The sequence below is a fragment of the Mixophyes fleayi genome, chromosome 1 (assembly GCF_038048845.1).
Source record: "Mixophyes fleayi isolate aMixFle1 chromosome 1, aMixFle1.hap1, whole genome shotgun sequence".
Classification (NCBI taxonomy): Eukaryota; Metazoa; Chordata; class Amphibia; order Anura; family Limnodynastidae; genus Mixophyes; species Mixophyes fleayi.
In genome coordinates this window covers 297,133,001-297,150,557 of record NC_134402.1, presented here as the reverse complement: position 1 = coordinate 297,150,557, position 17,557 = coordinate 297,133,001, and the positions used below count along the sequence as shown (strand labels likewise).

Sequence of the window (17,557 nt, the reverse complement as noted above, 5' to 3'; positions counted from 1 at the left end):
TATAACATATAATGGTCTATGCTTACTGCCTACAAGTTGATTGTTCATATACTTTTGAAGACTCCGCTGGAAGGTGCATCCATTTGTAGCCATTGCCCACTTTAGTGATGCAGCCATTTTGTGTACCAGACATTTATAATGAAGCAGCCTTCAAGTTACTATGAAGATCTAAGGATCATAGTCAAACTTCATGATTCACTGGTTGATATAGTGCAATGGTCTTATAATAGGTGTTGTATAGTTAAAGTGTCACCTTAACCCCATCGCTGACAATCACATGGCACTAGCGGTGTAATGTTTTTTAAGAGCAAAACAAATCTCGTCCACTGTACAAAATTAAACAGTGTGTTGGTGTGAAGCAAGAGACTATCAAGCGCATATTTGGTTAAACAATTTTATTTCACATAAAAACACTAAAAACAAAAAACAATGTAAACAGTGGTAAAATAGCTTCATGTAAGAATTCCCAGCACAAGTGATTTTGTAGCATCCAAACGATAAAATCAAGTTCTCCACCATGAAGATACCTAAAATCTTTGTTATAGGTCTCAGATAACACTACATTAGAGGATAGCTAGCAGCAGTTGCAATTCCACAATGATTTTTCCTATCTTTGGCGATGTAGATGTAGCCACTGTTGCCCCATTTCTCACTCCAGCTAAAAATAAAAAAAATAAAAATATGTTATTGAATATATTCACAGTAACTACCAATCTTACCTTCTAAACAAGGTTTAGTCTCATTCCACACATGTCGGTTACCTTCCCAAGGCTGAATAAAACATAGAAGCTATAATTCAAGGAATGGTACATTGGCTATTCAATGTAATGAGAAGTAGCCCACTGAATTACATAACAAACTATAGAATTGTGACATCTTCCGTTGACAGAAATTGACAAGCATTTAATAGCGGGATCATCTGTGCCATAGAGATCAGCTCAGTGTCAAGAAAGGAGGTATATACATATAATCAACACAACCTAGTACTTTGTTTGAAAAGTTACATTCTAGTAGCCTTACTCAAAACAACAAAGACATACCTGTTTTTAACAATCCAGTACTTCTTTCCATCAACATCCTCATTCTCAAATCCATAGCCCACAGCGAGAACACCATGGTCTAGATCAGAGCTGCTGCATGCCGGTTCATAGTAGATGCCTATATGAAATAAAAACAAAACCTCAGTACATGTGGGTATGGCGGGAAACCCATGTAGTATTAGTCATATAAAGTTACATACCACTTTGATAGAACTGAAATGACTGGTGTCCAGCATCAATTGCTACAGAGACTGGACCAACTGAAGCCAAGGCTTTCATGAGATCCTTTTCACTTCCTGATGGGATATCAGTGTAGCCAGTGTCATTAGCAGCAACATTGTCTGGGTCGAATTTACAATCCTGGTCATCCTGTAAAGATTAGCAGAGGCCCTTAAGTTTCACTTCATGATTACTAGAGTACAAAGAGGCCATTTTAAGAGATGGGAAAGTTGCACAACACTCAGAAATGAGCCAAATCAGCATTAGAGATATGAATGCTTACCTTGGCAATATATGGGTAAGACTCTTCAGAATCAATGCCATGACTGTCAACAACATATTTGAAGGCATTGTCCATCAAACCACCATTGCAACCCTCATTGCCTTCTGGTCTAGAGCAGTCAACGAGGTTTTGTTCACTCAGTGACACAAGCTTTCCAGTCTTTCTAAAGTGCTGACCTTCTAGAGCCCCAGTGGCACTGAAAGCCCAGCATGAGCCACACTGACCCTGAGAACAGACAATAGGATGAAAGAAGTCAGATTCCCTGCGAGTGAGAATACAGTTGTCCTACATCTATAAAGAGTCTCTTTAAACCTCAAAACCATAAAGGCCAGCCCCACAAATGCTAGTCAAACATCTGCTTTGCCACTAGGTTGCTCAGTTATCCAAATGGAGGAAGACGTTTCCAGCTGTATGCGACCATTTAACATTCAGGGCTTTTTAAAATTAAACATTGACCCTTGTTAAAGGCCCTTTACAAGTGGTCAACAAGGAAATTGCTTTAATTTACAACGGTTTGCCAGATTAATCCCCTTCCTACCAATATACTATTCATAGACCACCCCCCCATCCTAAATATACACCACATACCTGATCTTTCACTGGAGTTACATATCCCTGTTTACGCCAATCAACGGTCTTTGGTGCTTCAAAGTTATTGGGTGCCAGGAATGTTGATCCTCCTTTTTGGGCCTTAGGTTTGTATCCATTCATTAGTTGTCTAACTTCTTCTGTAGTCTAAAGAGCATAAAAATTGAAAAGTTAAATCATTCATATATAAACTAAAAGAGCTGTATATAAAAATAAAATATAAATACTCACCATATCCCCAAATTGATTCATCCCAAGCCTATAAGAATGTTTTCCCATTGCATGTTCCATATTGTGCATTTCAATCATCTTGAGATTCTTCTCCCATAACATCCTCCTCCAGCCAGCTTCTTTCTGTAAAAATAGAGCCAGTTTAACCATTTTCTGTTGCTACATTTCAATCAATTAGAAATCACTTCAACCACATATTAAAAGTATATTATATACACTCACAAAATAGCAACTTATTGCAGGCTATTTGGGCCACAATCCAAAAATTGCAAAGTATAAAACAAGAAAAAAAAATATATCTATGTATCTATCTTAGACCCTTACATTTTTTTTTTTAGGTTACAAGAAATTCAATAGCTATATATTTCACCATTTGAAGTGGTTTGGCTACAGCCCTGTTGTAGAAGCACATGTGTCCTTGTTTACATTCATAATGTTCTCAAATACATCCAAATGTTCCAAAAGCTTATAAGACAAGGTTTCATACAAGACAAGCATGTTATTGGTATTTTCCCACCTAGCCTTTTCAATTATTTTGAACTAAAAAAAAAAAATGTGAACATTCTCAGTACAGTGGTGCCAAGTGAAATAATTTGATCATACAATTAACAGCAGACAACCGAGTCATGCATAGATTGACCCAAAATATATTTTTATATTCATACATATTAAATTAATCCAGTATTGAATTCCCCATCAAACCCATTGCTAAATATTTAGGAAAACAGTCTGAAAAGACATAACAGAAGACACAACTTACCTCTCCATAGCTTTTAGAATAATAATTTGTAAATAGCGTCCAATGCTGATCCAAGGCTGGGTCAGTGGTAGGGGCAGCTAGGACAGCTGTTAAACAGAGGGAGATACCAACCGCAACTATATATGGTGTCATGATTTCAGATCTGGAGATAAAGAAAACCCATTAGCACAAAATCTAAAAAAGCAAAAAAACTTAAAATAAACTTTAGTTTAAGGTCATATGCAGGATATTAAACCAAGTGTAAAAATGCTAAAGGCTCCAAACATCAGCTACAATGCAAACTAAAGTATTTACAGCTGTAATCAGAAGCCTCATAACTAGATTAGTGGGTAATAGTTATAACGCAAGTCACCGGCATTACTAATACATAGTCAGCCCGTTTAGACAGAGTACAAAGTTGGAGTTATTGTAACATTTCAAATTGTGCCCTGCGTTTAAGTAGGAATCCACAACACTGACCAAGCTGTAAAATCCTGGACACACAGGAAAGACGTTCCCATCCCCACACGGACATATGTTACATCAGGACAATACCCCACCAGTAACCCTCCCCCCAAATTAGCCAGGAACAACAAAGAAAGGAGTTTAGCCAATACCACATCTCAGTCCACAATCATACAATATTACAGTACTGCACCAGGTCATATTTATACACAAGCCTAGAGAGTTTTGAGAATTTGTTACATTGCTCAGGGCAGCTGTACCAGTCAGTAGGAGCAGGGAGGAGACGAGGAGGAAAAACAGGCTGCAGCCATCAGAGTATTGTACACAGCCAGGAATGTAATAACTGGGTCAGCTGGCAGCCACTCTGCGCTTACATAACACACATGGATAGTATATAGGCAGCGAACATAAGAAGGTTACATTGGCCACAAAACACCATAAAGGTTCAACGATGCCACAATCGGTCTCTGCAACAAGAAACAAATTCGGATACAGCAGAGATTCAATATATCATCCCGTCTGTGGCCTGGACCACCCTGCACACGGGGCAGCCTTTATCCCACCGCCAAGTGCCGTCTGCAAAACAACCCGTTCTATGCACTCAAGGGCGCAGCGCCCCCTCCTCCAAACCCAGCCTGTATCACCTATCCACGTACCTCTCTGCCGAGTCACTTGCTGGGAATCGTAACATCGATCAGAGCCGGCACACTTATATAGATCGATCCCAGCCACGCCCCATGAGCACATACTATCCGAATGATTGGGTGAAGGCGAGGATGTAGGCGGATCCTATTCCCGGGACTCATGTGACTGAGTAGCGCGTGACTTTCTGTTTATGTTGTGTTACCCTGGGGGGAGAGGGCTGTGTGTATACACCATATTACTGTCTGTATATGTAGGTGTATGTTGTTATCTGCCTGTTATCACTGTATGTACAGATCATATTGCAGGTATAGCTGACAACTACCCCTAATTTACAGGGACAGTCTCATGATTTCCCTGGAAATGTCCCTATTTTTCAATATTAACTAACTTAAATAATAATTTGCTGCATGTTATAATTGTTACAATTTATGCTATGGCCTTTATAAAATAATACTTATTGAAATTGAGTATTTAAAAAGCAAAAAGTACAGTATAGGTAAGATGCTAGTTTGTTTCTGTATGCAATGTGTTTTGCTCTGTTAGTTGCATCCATGCATTTATTGTTATGCTTGGTTGTGCTCACATACCTCTTATTATGCTTACTGTTCCTATGCCAAATTTGTCAGGTGCTACATAATTGGTGGCGCCATATAAAAAAATAATGATGATGGAAATTGTTTACTTGACATTATGGGGATTGTAGTGCTCCAAGGTCTGCTGATATAATATCACATGTATCCTTTGTGGATGAACTGGTTTAGCAACAAAGTGTACCTGGGAAATATTTGGCAATTATGCACGAGGTGCCGGTTATGTGAGGGTATACATCAGATCATTTCATTTTCAACGATGCAATGATTTTACGAACATATTTATTTGTTGGTTTCACTGAAAATCGATATCTTTGGTAAAGTTGTATAAATGTGAATATAAATTGATCTCTATAGAAAGACCACCGTAGCATAGGGCAATATTTATTTCTGTAGTTTTTATTAAGCTAACAAATATAGGTCAATACATATTTTATTATTAAGCAAACATAGCAGTGAAATCTTTAGACTAACCCATGTGAAATCCGGAAACTAACATGTTACTACCTCTGCTACCTTATTATAAAGATATGCACATCGCATGCGTGTAATATTTAATAGAGTGAGGCAGTGTCAGCATTAAGAACAAAATACATAATAAAAGCCTTAGGCTATGCACACACAGCCATTATTAAATTCCATTCCTCCTCTGCTCCATTCGTGATCAGTGATTACAAGTTGCAAGTTAACAATAAAAGTTAATATGTTAAACTACAGTATTTTAAATTCAGTTTTCACTATTCTCTGAATCATTCACCTTCTTTAAATGAGGATGTGAATTCTCACATAAGTATAATTATAGGCATAAGCGAAAATGGTGGACATTGCTATGGAACTGGGTTTAACTTTTCCAAGGCTAACCAGCTTTTTACATGAATTATTTCATTGTGCCCAAGTTAACAGAGGAAACAAGTTAGTGTTAAGACAGATATCACCTATGATAACACCAGAATGCTACATGTTGATGTTCCTGACTTTTTAGCTTACAAAACTTCAGCAACCTGTTGTAAAAAGAAAAAAACAAGTTTTGTGAATGTTCACACTTTTATGTGTGAACAAGCCTTTTCCTATGTTCAGATACACTTGTTCACATGGATCAGTGTTCCCTATCCACACCTCATACAAATAACGTCTGTACATTCTACAGAGACGTTAACTCGATAAAAATATATCTGCTCAAGAACTCAACATTGAATTTCTGGTTGTTTTCTGGACTCAATTAATTGATATAAAACAATCAATTAATTAATTGATCCAAGGTTAACTCAGTCAGAAAATCAGTGCTAAAGTTCAGGAGCAAACAAATTTTTCTGGATGTGCAGGGGGAAAACACGTTTGAACATGCCCATAAACATATGGTAGGCATTTCTGTTGACTTGTTTTATTCAGAAATAAAAAAAAAACAAGGCTCACATTGATTAGTTTAGATTGGTAGCAAAGTTCACAAACCTTTCTCTTATTATCCTTTATTTTATTTATTTATTTAGAACCAATATATTACACAGAGCTGCACAGAGATTGTTACAGCAGTAAGTTGCACTAAATATAAATGTTTTTATTGGTAATATGCCACAACACAGCAGTTTGCATGGTTTGTGCCTTATGGCTTGATGTTATTGCCATAGAAAAGTATTTTGCTTTATGGAAAATATTCAAGCCAAATTATATCTTGAGCACATAAGGACAGACAAATAAAGCAAACTTAATTACTATTTCTTCTCAAAACACAAACATTTAGTTTTATCACATTAGTATTAAGTACATTAAGTTCTACTGCAAAAGTCACTTAAATTACCTTTTCCTTGTCACCTTCAGAACTTCCATTTAGTTATGTGTATTGAGCCATTGTTATATGCTAGTTGGGAGAAATCAATCTGATTTGACTGAAATTACAGTAAAATGAAACATCTTATTTTTTAGGATTATATGTTTTAAAAAAAATGGCATGTCCTTAAATTGCAGTATTCTGTTCTCCAATGGTTATTTATATAGTTAATGGTTATTGCTCATTCACAACTGCAATGTAACAAGTAATCTATAAAAAGTTGGCATAATAATAACTATGAAGGCATGACAGTTAATAATATATATATATATATATATATATATATATATATATATATATATATATATATATATATATATATATATAAATATATACTCTGTTTCTGCACCTATTCTAGCTCAATTTAGACATGTTAGTATTTGTCAGTGAGCTTTGTCCAGCAGTTGCTTTGCAAGAATAAACGGGGCCACAGCTAACTCACAAAAATCTGTTTGGCAATAGGTAGTGTTCCCTTCCCCCATTTCTATTTTTGAAACCTTAGACTATACTTAAACTTAGATAAACACAGCATATACATCCCCCATAGCTAAAACTCCTAAAAGTGTCCCCATCCCCCGCAGGTGCCTGTTGTTTTCATGTAAATAGCTGCTCAGGAAGTTCTAGCTATAGGTAATGCAAACAGTTCCATTATGACACGGTTAAACTAAGTAAAAGTCTTATACAGCTTATTTTTTAAAATAATCTGACTTCTAATAAATATACTATTTGAGACACAATACTCTTATTTCTAATGACAACTAATTATTGTTGTTTAAAAAATAATAATACAATTTTTCTCCACTTCAATATATCTTGCAATCAAAAGGAATTTGTCTTTTGTAAACAAGACTTCCCGTGAATGTCTTCACAGGCACATAACTACCAGAGGGTGCATGCAAGTTAAAAAGGATTTAATAGCAAGTTAAAAAATTAAATAGTAAGAAGTGATTGAACTTAATTGCATTACATACTTAAAAATTAAAAATATAGCTGTGTATTTGTAAGTGTTCCCAAATTAGTAAAAGTCTGCATAGTTTTTTTAGCTATAGAAAATGTTCAGGTTTTGTCCACCGTCACCCCTCCCCCTATACCCAGTTTTACAGTATGAAGATATATCATTTTTATTTATATAACTAAAATGATAATAATTCATAGAGCTGTAAGTTGCATTTTTGTTTGATTATGTGATAGACTTTAAAGGATACAGATAACCATCCTTGCCAGTGTATAATAATGACCAATTTCTAAGTACAATGATAGCATTTCTCTTGTAATGCTCATTGTAAAAATGGTTAATTCTCTGCATGATTACCTTTTGTTCTTCTGTCCCATAGACAACAAAAACAACAATGTACTGCATACCAGCTTTTAATATGCAGATAGAAAGGTTTGCAGGATCTATTATTTAGTGAATACAAAAGCAAGTAGTAAAATGGAAGGTGTGACATATGGCTGTTCAGATGTCTGGAGACCCCCTGCTCTCTTCTCCCTTTAAAAGATAATGGTAGCTTTCTTTAGAAAAACAAATGCAAGGTGTAAATGTTCACTTGCATACAATTATATTAGATTTAAATATATGTAAGAGTGTAATAGTTTAACAAGTAAAAGTAACAAAAGTGTATGCATCACCTATAAGTTACTTTTGTTAGTTTAATTGCAAGAGTGTTCCACAGTACATTTGTAGTAAGAATATACAATATAGTTATAGAATAAAATATATAAATAATGTAATAAAGTGTCATTTATGCTATATATCATGAAATCTATGGAAGTTTGCAAGAAATGGCAATAGACACCTCTTGCTAAAAAAGATATGATTTGAAAAAAAAGTTTGCATCAATTTGGACAATGCTCTGTGTAGGAACAATATAGAGAAGATATGTTATTCTCGTAACAAAATGTCTGTTTCACTAAGTTCACCTTAGGCTGTGTGCACACTACAGGCTTTTTAGCCATATACCGTGCCAAACACACGATAAAGATAAACGACTGTTTGGCCAGATATTGCTTTATATTGTTTATTGCATTTACACTAAAATGATAAATGATTATCGTTTCAAAGCCCATCGTATTGTTTCATTTAATTTTTAAACTGGACTAAAAATTTTGTTCAAAGACGGCACGATGCCCTTCCAATTCTGCAGTGTGTATGTCCACTCACGATCAGGATCTCCATAGAGTTTACAGAGTCATGGGGCTAGATTTACTAAGCTGCGGGTTTGAAAAAGTGGGGATGTTGCCTATAGCAACCAAGCAGATTCTAGCTTTCATTTATTTAGTACCTTCTACAAAATGACAGCTAGAATCTGATTGGTTGCTATAGGCAACATCCCCACTTTTTCAAACCCGCAGCTTAGTAAATTCGGCCCATGATCTTTTAAGTAGATTGTTGTGACAGTTGAAGAGCATAGATCGGAGGGTAAATCTTTTAAAACATGTATAGTGTGTACACATGAATCGGCATGCTAATTGGGACTTTTTTTCAGTCATTGGTAAAATCGTTACTGATAAGGCTTTGGGAGAAATTTCCTGTAGTGTGTACCCAGCCTTATGCTAACTTAAGATTGATAGGGATCAGTCAGAACTTTGATCAGGCCCTGTTGTAGATCCTGTTAGCTGATTACCACATTAGCCTTTACATACAATCATCAGCTGACAGGAACATTGGTTTCCATTAATTACAGCACCTCTTTTGCTCTGCACCAGTTTTCAGAATTATTATCAATAATATACTTGCAATCATTTCTTCCCCCATGAAATACCCAGCTGCCCAATTTGAGCGGTTTGGCCGAACAAATGAATTGCAGCGTGTGGCCATTATAACTAAATGTCTCCCGAGTCTTAATCACATAACCAATGTTTGTGTAAGAGTTGAAAAATACTGTGCTTTCAATATATATATATATAACGTATGTAAATGTTATGTATGTATGTGTATATATATATATATATAAATATATGTATATATATATATATGTATGTATATGTAATGTGTTTATATATATATATATATACATATATATATACATATATATATATATATATATATATATATATATATATATGTGTATACATATATATCTGATAGGTGCAACAGAAGGAGAAGGCGCACAATAGTGTAGTATTTTTCAGAGTTAATAGTCTGAACTCAGTGGGTTCATGTATAAGGTGTAACGAATAAAAACTTAATTATCCTCCTGAGGAAGTCTTAGAGACGAAACGCGTTGAGGCAGAGGGACATCTAGTACCCTCCTACACCATTGTCTATATTCAGCTATCCGGTAGCAGATGCATCTTGACATCATATCCACGGCTATGGAGATTAAGGACCCTATTGGGACTACTGATAAGCTTATTATTATTGGTTACATTGTGAGAATACATTTTATATTTCTTTGTGAATAATACTTCTAATATACTACACTATGTGGGACATTTTTTGTTTCCTATATACTGGCTGATGGAATGAACCAGATGTGAATATTTACAACCAGATAAAAATATACAGATAAGCAAAAATGTTTTTTCTTCTCCTTCTGTTGCACCTATCAGATTTGTTGTCTCGGATTTACCAATCGGAATTCCGAAGGAAGGCTGCCTCCTTACGTGGAAGAAGTGTATTAGTGGGATTGGACTTATTGACACTTTTACAATACTGCTTTGAGCACCATTGTTTATTTCTTTGTGCTATATTCTCATGTGCGTATATATGTGCATATATATATATATATATATATATATATATATATATATATATATATATATATGTATATATATATACGTATATATATACGTATATATATATATATATATATATATACATATATATATATCTAATATATAAATGCTTAGTGGCGTCTGTGTGTGGAAAAAAAAAACCAAGTTGCAGCGCCATCTGCTAGGCGGAGTTATACACTGACCTACTAAATTCTTAGTGTGTGTGGGGAAAAAAATTCAAAAAGGGCTGAAATTTGGTAGGGCTCAAACTCATTTTCGTGAGGTAATTTTACCTCATGAACACACATGTGTAGAGGCGTGCGTTAGTGTGTGTGTGTGTGTGTGTGTGTGTGTGTGTGGAAAAAACTATTTTCTCAGAAAGGGCTCATCCAATTGACCTGAAATTTGGTATACTGACATTATTTGACAAAAAAATTAGAATAGTCAAGTCAGTTAACTTTCATCATCCCCCCTTCCCCCCGTGGGAGGGGTAGTAAAGGCTAAATTTATGAGTTGAGGGGTCAAACTCATTTTCATGAGGTAATTTTACCTCATGAACACACATTAAAAAGGGCCCTTGCGTCGGGAAGTAACGATCTTCCCCTGAGGAGGCCTGGGCTAGGCCCAAATGCATGACAAGAACCTTTTTAAGACCTTAAGTATCTTGATTTGACTAGAATGCATGAGTATCATGCACAGGTTAACTTGTATATATATATACATATATATATATATTAACTGAAATGAAAAAAAAATAATTTGGCAAACAGAAAAATTGATCTCAGTTTATGTGAATAATAATAATTGTTGTTTTATTTGACTCTCTCAAGTGTATCTAACCCATTCATTTTTTTAAAAAATGAATTAACTGAATCTCACTGTGCTGTGTTACTGTTAAATATATGTCACTCATTAAAAAGTATTTCCTTATCCTTATCTTACCTTTTAGCCTCCCTCACTTTCAGACTATGGACTCTACTAGGATATTTGTGTGAACATGCTGCCCTCTGCTAGTCTTCATATAGTATTTTATTTATTAAAATTGAATCCATATTACCACATTTCTGGGTTTTTCAAGATTAAATAAAATACCATCCATAGGCTACAATCTACCCTCACTAGGCGCAACCTTGATGCTATTGACACTACAGCTTTCTCCTCCTCTCTAGAAACTCTCCTCTCACCTATTCCCTCTTTGGCCTGCCCTGACCAGGCGTCCTCTCTCTACAACCTCTCCCTTGATGCTGTTGCCCCGGCCTCCTCCATCCCCCAACGCCGCCTCATTCCCCAACCCTGGCACTCCAACCTCACCCGCTTCCTCCAAAAATGCTCTCGCACCGCCGAACGCCTCTGGAGGAAATCTCGTTCCCTGGCTGACTTCCTTCACTTTAAATTTATCCTCACCTCATTCTGCTCCGCCCTCTCCCTTGCCAAACAATCCTTCTTTAAGTCCCTCATTTCTTCTCAGTCCTCCAATCCCCGCCGCCTCTTTGCCACCTTCAACTCCCTCCTCTCTCCACCCCCCCCTCCCATCCCACTTTCCCTTTCCGCCTCTGACTTCGCCACCTTTTTCTCTTCCAAAATTGAGGCCATCAGACTTAACATCTCCTCCTCCCTTCCCTCTCTTTCCCCCCTTTTCCCTTCACCTCCCCCACCAACCAACTCTGGTGCTCCTTCTGCCCCACCTCGGGTGATGAAGTTCGCTCACTTATTCTATCCTCTCCACCCTCCACCTGTCCTCTCGATCTTATCCCCTCTCGCCTCCTTCGCTCTCTCTCCCCCACGGCCTGCTCTTACCTCGCTCACCTCTTCAACCTCTCACTCTCCTCTGGCGTGGTCCCCTCTTCTTTTAAACACGCTCTTATCTCTCCCATCCTCAAGAAACCTAATCTTGACCCTACCTCTCCTGCTAACTATCGCCCTATCTCTCTTCTCCCCTATGCTTCCCAAATTACTTGAGAGGATTGTCTACAACCGCCTCACCAGACACCTCTCGGACTACTCCCTCCTTGACCCTCTCCAATCAGGCTTCCGCCCCTCCACTCCACCGAAACTGCCCTGGCCAAAGTTACCAATGACCTCCTACTAGCCAAATCGAAGGGTCACTTCTCCCTACTCATCCTACTCGACCCCTCTGCAGCCTTTGATACCGTTGATCACCCCCTCCTGCTACAATCTCTTCTCTCTCTTGGCCTATCGGGTTCTGTCCTCGCCTGGTTCACCTCTTACCTCGCTAACCGCTCCTTCTCGGTTTCCACCTCTGGCTCTTCCTCAACCCCCTTCCCTCTCCCTGTTGGAGTCCCTCAAGGCTCTGTTCTTGGCCCTCTACTCTTTTCACTCTACACCTCCTCCCTTGGCGCTCTCATCTCCTCCTTCGGTCTTCAGTATCATCTCTACGCTGACGACATTCAACTCTACATCTCCTCGCCTGACCTCTCCCCCTCCCTTCTCTCTCGTGTATCCGACTGCCTCTCTGCCATCTCCTCCTGGATGTCCTCGCGATTTCTCAAGATCAACATCTCCAAAACGGAGCTCATTGTCTTTCCTCCCACCACGACCTCTCTATCACTGTTAATAACACCTCCATCTCTTCTGTCACCCAACTTCGCTGCCTAGGCGTTACCTTCGACTCTTCTCTCTCCTTCACCCCCCACATTCAATCCCTTGCCCAAGCCTGTCGCTTCCAACTTCGCAACATTGCTCGCATCCGACCTTTCCAAAACCTTGCCACCAAAACTATCATCCATGCACTCATTATCTCCCGCCTGGACTACTGCAACCTCCTCCTCTCCGGCCTCTCCCTCTCCCATCTTGCCCCCCTCCGCTCTAGTCTTAACGCGGCTGCTAGACTCATCTTCCTATCTCGCCGCTCCTCCTCCACATCCCCTCTCTGCCTTGCCCTACACTGGCTCCCCATACCCCACAGAATCCTTTTCAAACTCCTGACCACAACGTACAAGGCGCTCTCCCAGTCCACTGCCCCCTATATCACTGACCTCCTCTCCATTCACACTCCTGCCCGCTCTCTGCGCTCGGCCAATGACCGTCGCCTCTCCTCCACTCTGATTACCTCTTCCCACTCCAGAATCCAAGACTTCTTCCGCGCTTCCCCCCTTTACTGGAATGACCTGCCTCGCTCCATCCGTCTCTCTCCCACTCTAAGCTCCTTCAAACGGGCACTAAAAACCCACCTGTTCCTCAAAGCCTACCCACCTTCCACCTAACCCTGCCTCCCCTCCTTTATACGCCAACTCACTCCCTCTGTACTTGTGTTTTGTTCACTCTCCCTTAGGATGTAAGCTCATTGAGCAGGGCCCTCCTCCCTCTTGTGTCCTTACTAGCTCTTCTGCTCCATCTCTACCGCATTAGCCTGCTTAGAGCTCCTGAAGTGTCAGTATTTTTTGTTTACTGTTCAGTAATGTAATACCCTGTACTGTCTACTGTTTGTGCATTGTACGGCGCTGCGGAACTCTTGTGGCGCCTAACAAATAAAGGATAATAATAATAATAATACAATGAAATAAAACTTACTAAATACACTCACAAATTTCCTCACAATGCACATTATTGGATTATATTAGTACAATTATTGACAGTGGTTGAAGTGGGGGTGTATATGGTGGTAATCCATACCACCACTACTTCTACTGCCTTCATTATAACACTATCAAATTCCATTCACTTAAATTTTTCATACAACCAATTCTAAATTTACACTGATTGCTACATGTGTGGTGCACAAAAGATCTTAATCAAAAAGGTTGTTTAGACAGTGATATGATGGTCGAGATTTGAACATTTTGATTGGCCTGCACTTGAAAACAATAGAATATGTGGGCATATTGAATAGTTATAAATTAGCATTCTATTTTCCGCACTTGCTCAGAATATCAAATTGATCACATTTAGATTGTTTTTTTGCGTGTACAATCTATTCCATGAAAAGATTGTTTGTAAAAAGATGTTTAGGTTACTGTTTGAAGTAATTTGGACAACTCCCTAGCACATGTGTAGTGTGTTCCCTAACACACAGGATATATTGACTCTTGGTGCGGGAAGAATGTCTATAGCTTAACTAGGCCACATTTCTGTGTTTTGCAACTGTAGGCTGCTCTCGTTTATACCCCCCACCTCCACATTATTATAAAGCTCCAATGTCCCAACCCCCCTCTCACATATAACCTGTAAGAGAAATAAGTGCAATCAAACAGGAAGGAAAAACATGTTATGGTCATGAATCAAGGCCTGTATCTAGGTAGCCTTCCCTCAAATCCAGGACCATATTTAAGGGACCTGTTTTACTCGATTCCACATAATATGCTGAACACGACACGTGAATTCTGGTTGAAATTATTCTCAAACATCTGTTAATAGCCACCACATAATCCCTGTATGGGTGGTTAACCTTTGAACTCAGTGAGGTAATGTTTTTTTTAGTTTTTTTTCTGATAAATGGTGGGTTGTAGCAGAGCAGACAGCAGCAGGTGATAACGCACTTTAAATTCTTTTGTTGCTTAATAAGTAACCATCTAAGCATTTACGTGCTCTCAGTCATTCAGGAAACATAAATACATTGGGGGACAAAAATGAAAACTGGTGTACAGGAAAACCATGATGTAACCCTCAGGGCCTAATTTAGTAAGGAAAGTAAGGCAAAAAAACAAGTTTTCTCATGGACAAACCATGTTACAACGCAAAGGGTGCAAATTAGTTTATTACTTTGCACATAAGCTAAACACTGGCTGTTTTTTCATGTAGCACACAAATACTTGATAACTTTATTTTTACACTGAATTTTAAAGTTGGTCTGTGAGCGAGTTCTCTGTACATTGCTGCGGAATTAGTGGCGCTATATAAATAAATGATGATGATGATGACATGTCCTGACCTAGACCATAAACCTGTCTCTGTCCCTACATTTAAAATTTGCATCCGCTTCCAATGCAACATGGTTTTGCCAAGGTGCAAAGTTACTTATTTATTTTTAGTTTTACTTTCCTTAATGAATTAGGCCCTAACTGTTTATAAAATATAAGCAAACTTGTAATTAATTACAATAATTTAGAGCATTCATAATATAAGAATATAGGGCTTTGGGATTTATTTACTAATAAAGTGCAAATATGTAAAGGCCAGAGCAGCAGGTATCGGTGTGTTTCAGTATGTAATATATGTGAACATTTAACAAATTGTACAACTCCCCTCCTCCTGTCTCACCACTGTTAACTCTGCTCTCCAGCAACCTGGTCGTCCTCCTCGAGGACCCTCTTCCCCCTGTCCCCTCCCTCCTCTCCCCCCCCCCCGGGGGTCTCCCTATTATCCGTGCCCTCCCTCTTGGGCTCCGTCGTACGAAGACCTTCCACTCTCCCCTCCCCCGCCCTTGCTGTGCTTTGAGCTCACTGAGTTACTGTGCTTATTGTTTACTGTACTGTGCTGTCTCTCCTTGTATTGTAATTTCGTTTGTCCCTGTACGGCGCTACGGACACCTAGTGGCGCCTTATAAATAAAAATTAATAATAATAATAATAATAATAATAACTCTTTAAAAACTGTTGGCTATGTATAATAATGTATGCTAATAATAAACAATAGTATAGAATGAGTAGGAAGAGGTCTAAAGCTGGGTACACACTACACTGTTTTCGTCCAATAATCGGCTCAAACAGCCGACATACGACCGCTCGTTCAAAAGTCGGGTCAGTGTGTACAGTGACACGATAGTCGAAAGTCTGCCCAAATGGACGATTCTCGCCTCATTTGGTTGGTCGTACCGTTTAATATTTTCATGCCAATCTCGTTTCCGCTGTGTAGTGTGTATAAACTTCTCACAGATCCACGACAATCCTCCGATACTTCCTCGACCTGGGGGGCGTGTGTATGTAAATTTTTATGTCTATCCCAGTCCCACGTGGTGCGGAATCCGCACATCACTGTGTTTTGTATCGATGTATATTGCACCTGTCTGGCTGCAGACCATTACACTTGTGTAAAGCACGTGTGTTATTACCCTTTGCGTCTATGATGGCAATGTATTCATATTTACTCTTTATACACTTATACCTTTATAACCTATTAAAGCTATATTAATCTTTATTAACTTATAATTGTGAATTACCCAGAATAAACCACACAGTGTTCAAGCAACATTTTTATTGCAAGAAAAAGGTACAAAAATTTTAACACACACAGCTGTCAGAAAGATCCGCATGAGAAGTGAGCGCGCCCATACCAATCAGAGAGCTGAATACTGCAGAGTATTATTTTTAAGGTTTTTTTAAAGGTGCTACTGGTTTGTGGCAGAACAGGTCTTGATGTCGTTTCTATTCCCTTTGATTTCTTTATCTACGAAACAAGGAAATAAAAAATGTTTATCATTTAACTTCTATATGTGTAATTTATATTCTACGACAAAAATACTCTAATTTTCTCACCTTTCACACTGCCCGAGATCAGTTTATATTTATATTTTGGTCCCTGTGGCGAAATCGCAATAATAGCGGGCTTAACCTCCGAGCATTCTGGAAAACGGGCGCCATTTTGGTTATTATAACGGTACAGGTATGTGCCCAAAGCATTTACATGTCTACACATGTTCACTGAAATACCTTCGTGTAGATCTTCTTTAGTATATTTTTCTTGTTCAATTTTTCCTTGTTTGCTAACATTAGTGGTATCAGTGGTATCTAAACAGGCCTTCTCACCGTTAAATCTTCGTTCTGACATAAAAAATTAGGTTATAAATTAGCATTTTAGATTGCTTTATGTGACACTACATCTACACTACAGGTACACTACATCTGCTACTGACCTTTTTTTTAATGTCGTTGTTGTCCTGGTCCAGTACTTTGACCATTATCTCCACCTCTCTTGGGCTCATTGGATTTGCTCTTTGCTCTTCTTGAGTATCTCCATCCCCCACCTTAACTTTTCCAACATTTTTTGGCCCTTCCAGCACCATCTCTGACTCTATCTCCGTCTCCATAGCTGCAACCCCCACTGACATCTTCTCCTCATCCGCAACCCACACTGCCACTTGCTCACTCGCCATCTTCTGACGCTCCTCGGCGCTAAACAGGTTCCTCTGTCATTTTATACACACAGACATGGGAGTTTGTTTCTGCTGTGGACCAATCAGCGATGATGCACGCCGAGAATGGAGCATTCCATTACATACGAAGGGGTTTTTATTATTAGGGAATATTCATTGCATTCCAC

At 38.5% G+C, this 17,557-nt stretch overlaps 1 protein-coding gene across 2 annotated transcripts; it reads right to left on the bottom strand.

Moving 5' to 3' along the window:
* Positions 1–380: 380 nt before the first annotated feature.
* Positions 381–4,326, bottom strand: CTSL (cathepsin L). Of its 2 annotated transcripts, none has more exons than XM_075211076.1 (8): positions 4,222–4,326; positions 3,122–3,263; positions 2,362–2,484; positions 2,131–2,277; positions 1,543–1,767; positions 1,241–1,409; positions 1,041–1,158; positions 381–658 (listed from the first exon to the last, which is right to left on the bottom strand). In XM_075211076.1, the coding sequence occupies exons 1-8, from the start codon at positions 4,254–4,256 to the stop codon at positions 559–561; spliced, it is 1,059 nt and encodes a 352-aa protein (XP_075067177.1). In that variant the 5' UTR covers positions 4,257–4,326; the 3' UTR covers positions 381–558. The 2 variants fall into 2 exon arrangements, with proteins under 2 accessions (XP_075067177.1, XP_075067178.1); XM_075211077.1 differs by lacking the exon at positions 4,222–4,326 and adding an exon at positions 3,986–4,112.
* Between the last annotated feature and the right edge of the window lie 13,231 nt (positions 4,327–17,557).

Excerpts from the sequence above, each read along its gene's own strand:
- CTSL (XM_075211076.1), bottom strand. The coding sequence starts at position 4,256 with ATGTTACGATTCCCAGCAAGTGACTCGGCAGAGAG. Across the intron at positions 3,264-4,221 it reads GCAAGTGACTCGGCAGAGAG|ATCTGAAATCATGACACCAT; the intron begins GTACGTGGATAG and ends CTTTATCTCCAG. Across the intron at positions 1,768-2,130 it reads TAACTCCAGTGAAAGATCAG|GGTCAGTGTGGCTCATGCTG; the intron begins GTATGTGGTGTA and ends GTCTGTTCTCAG.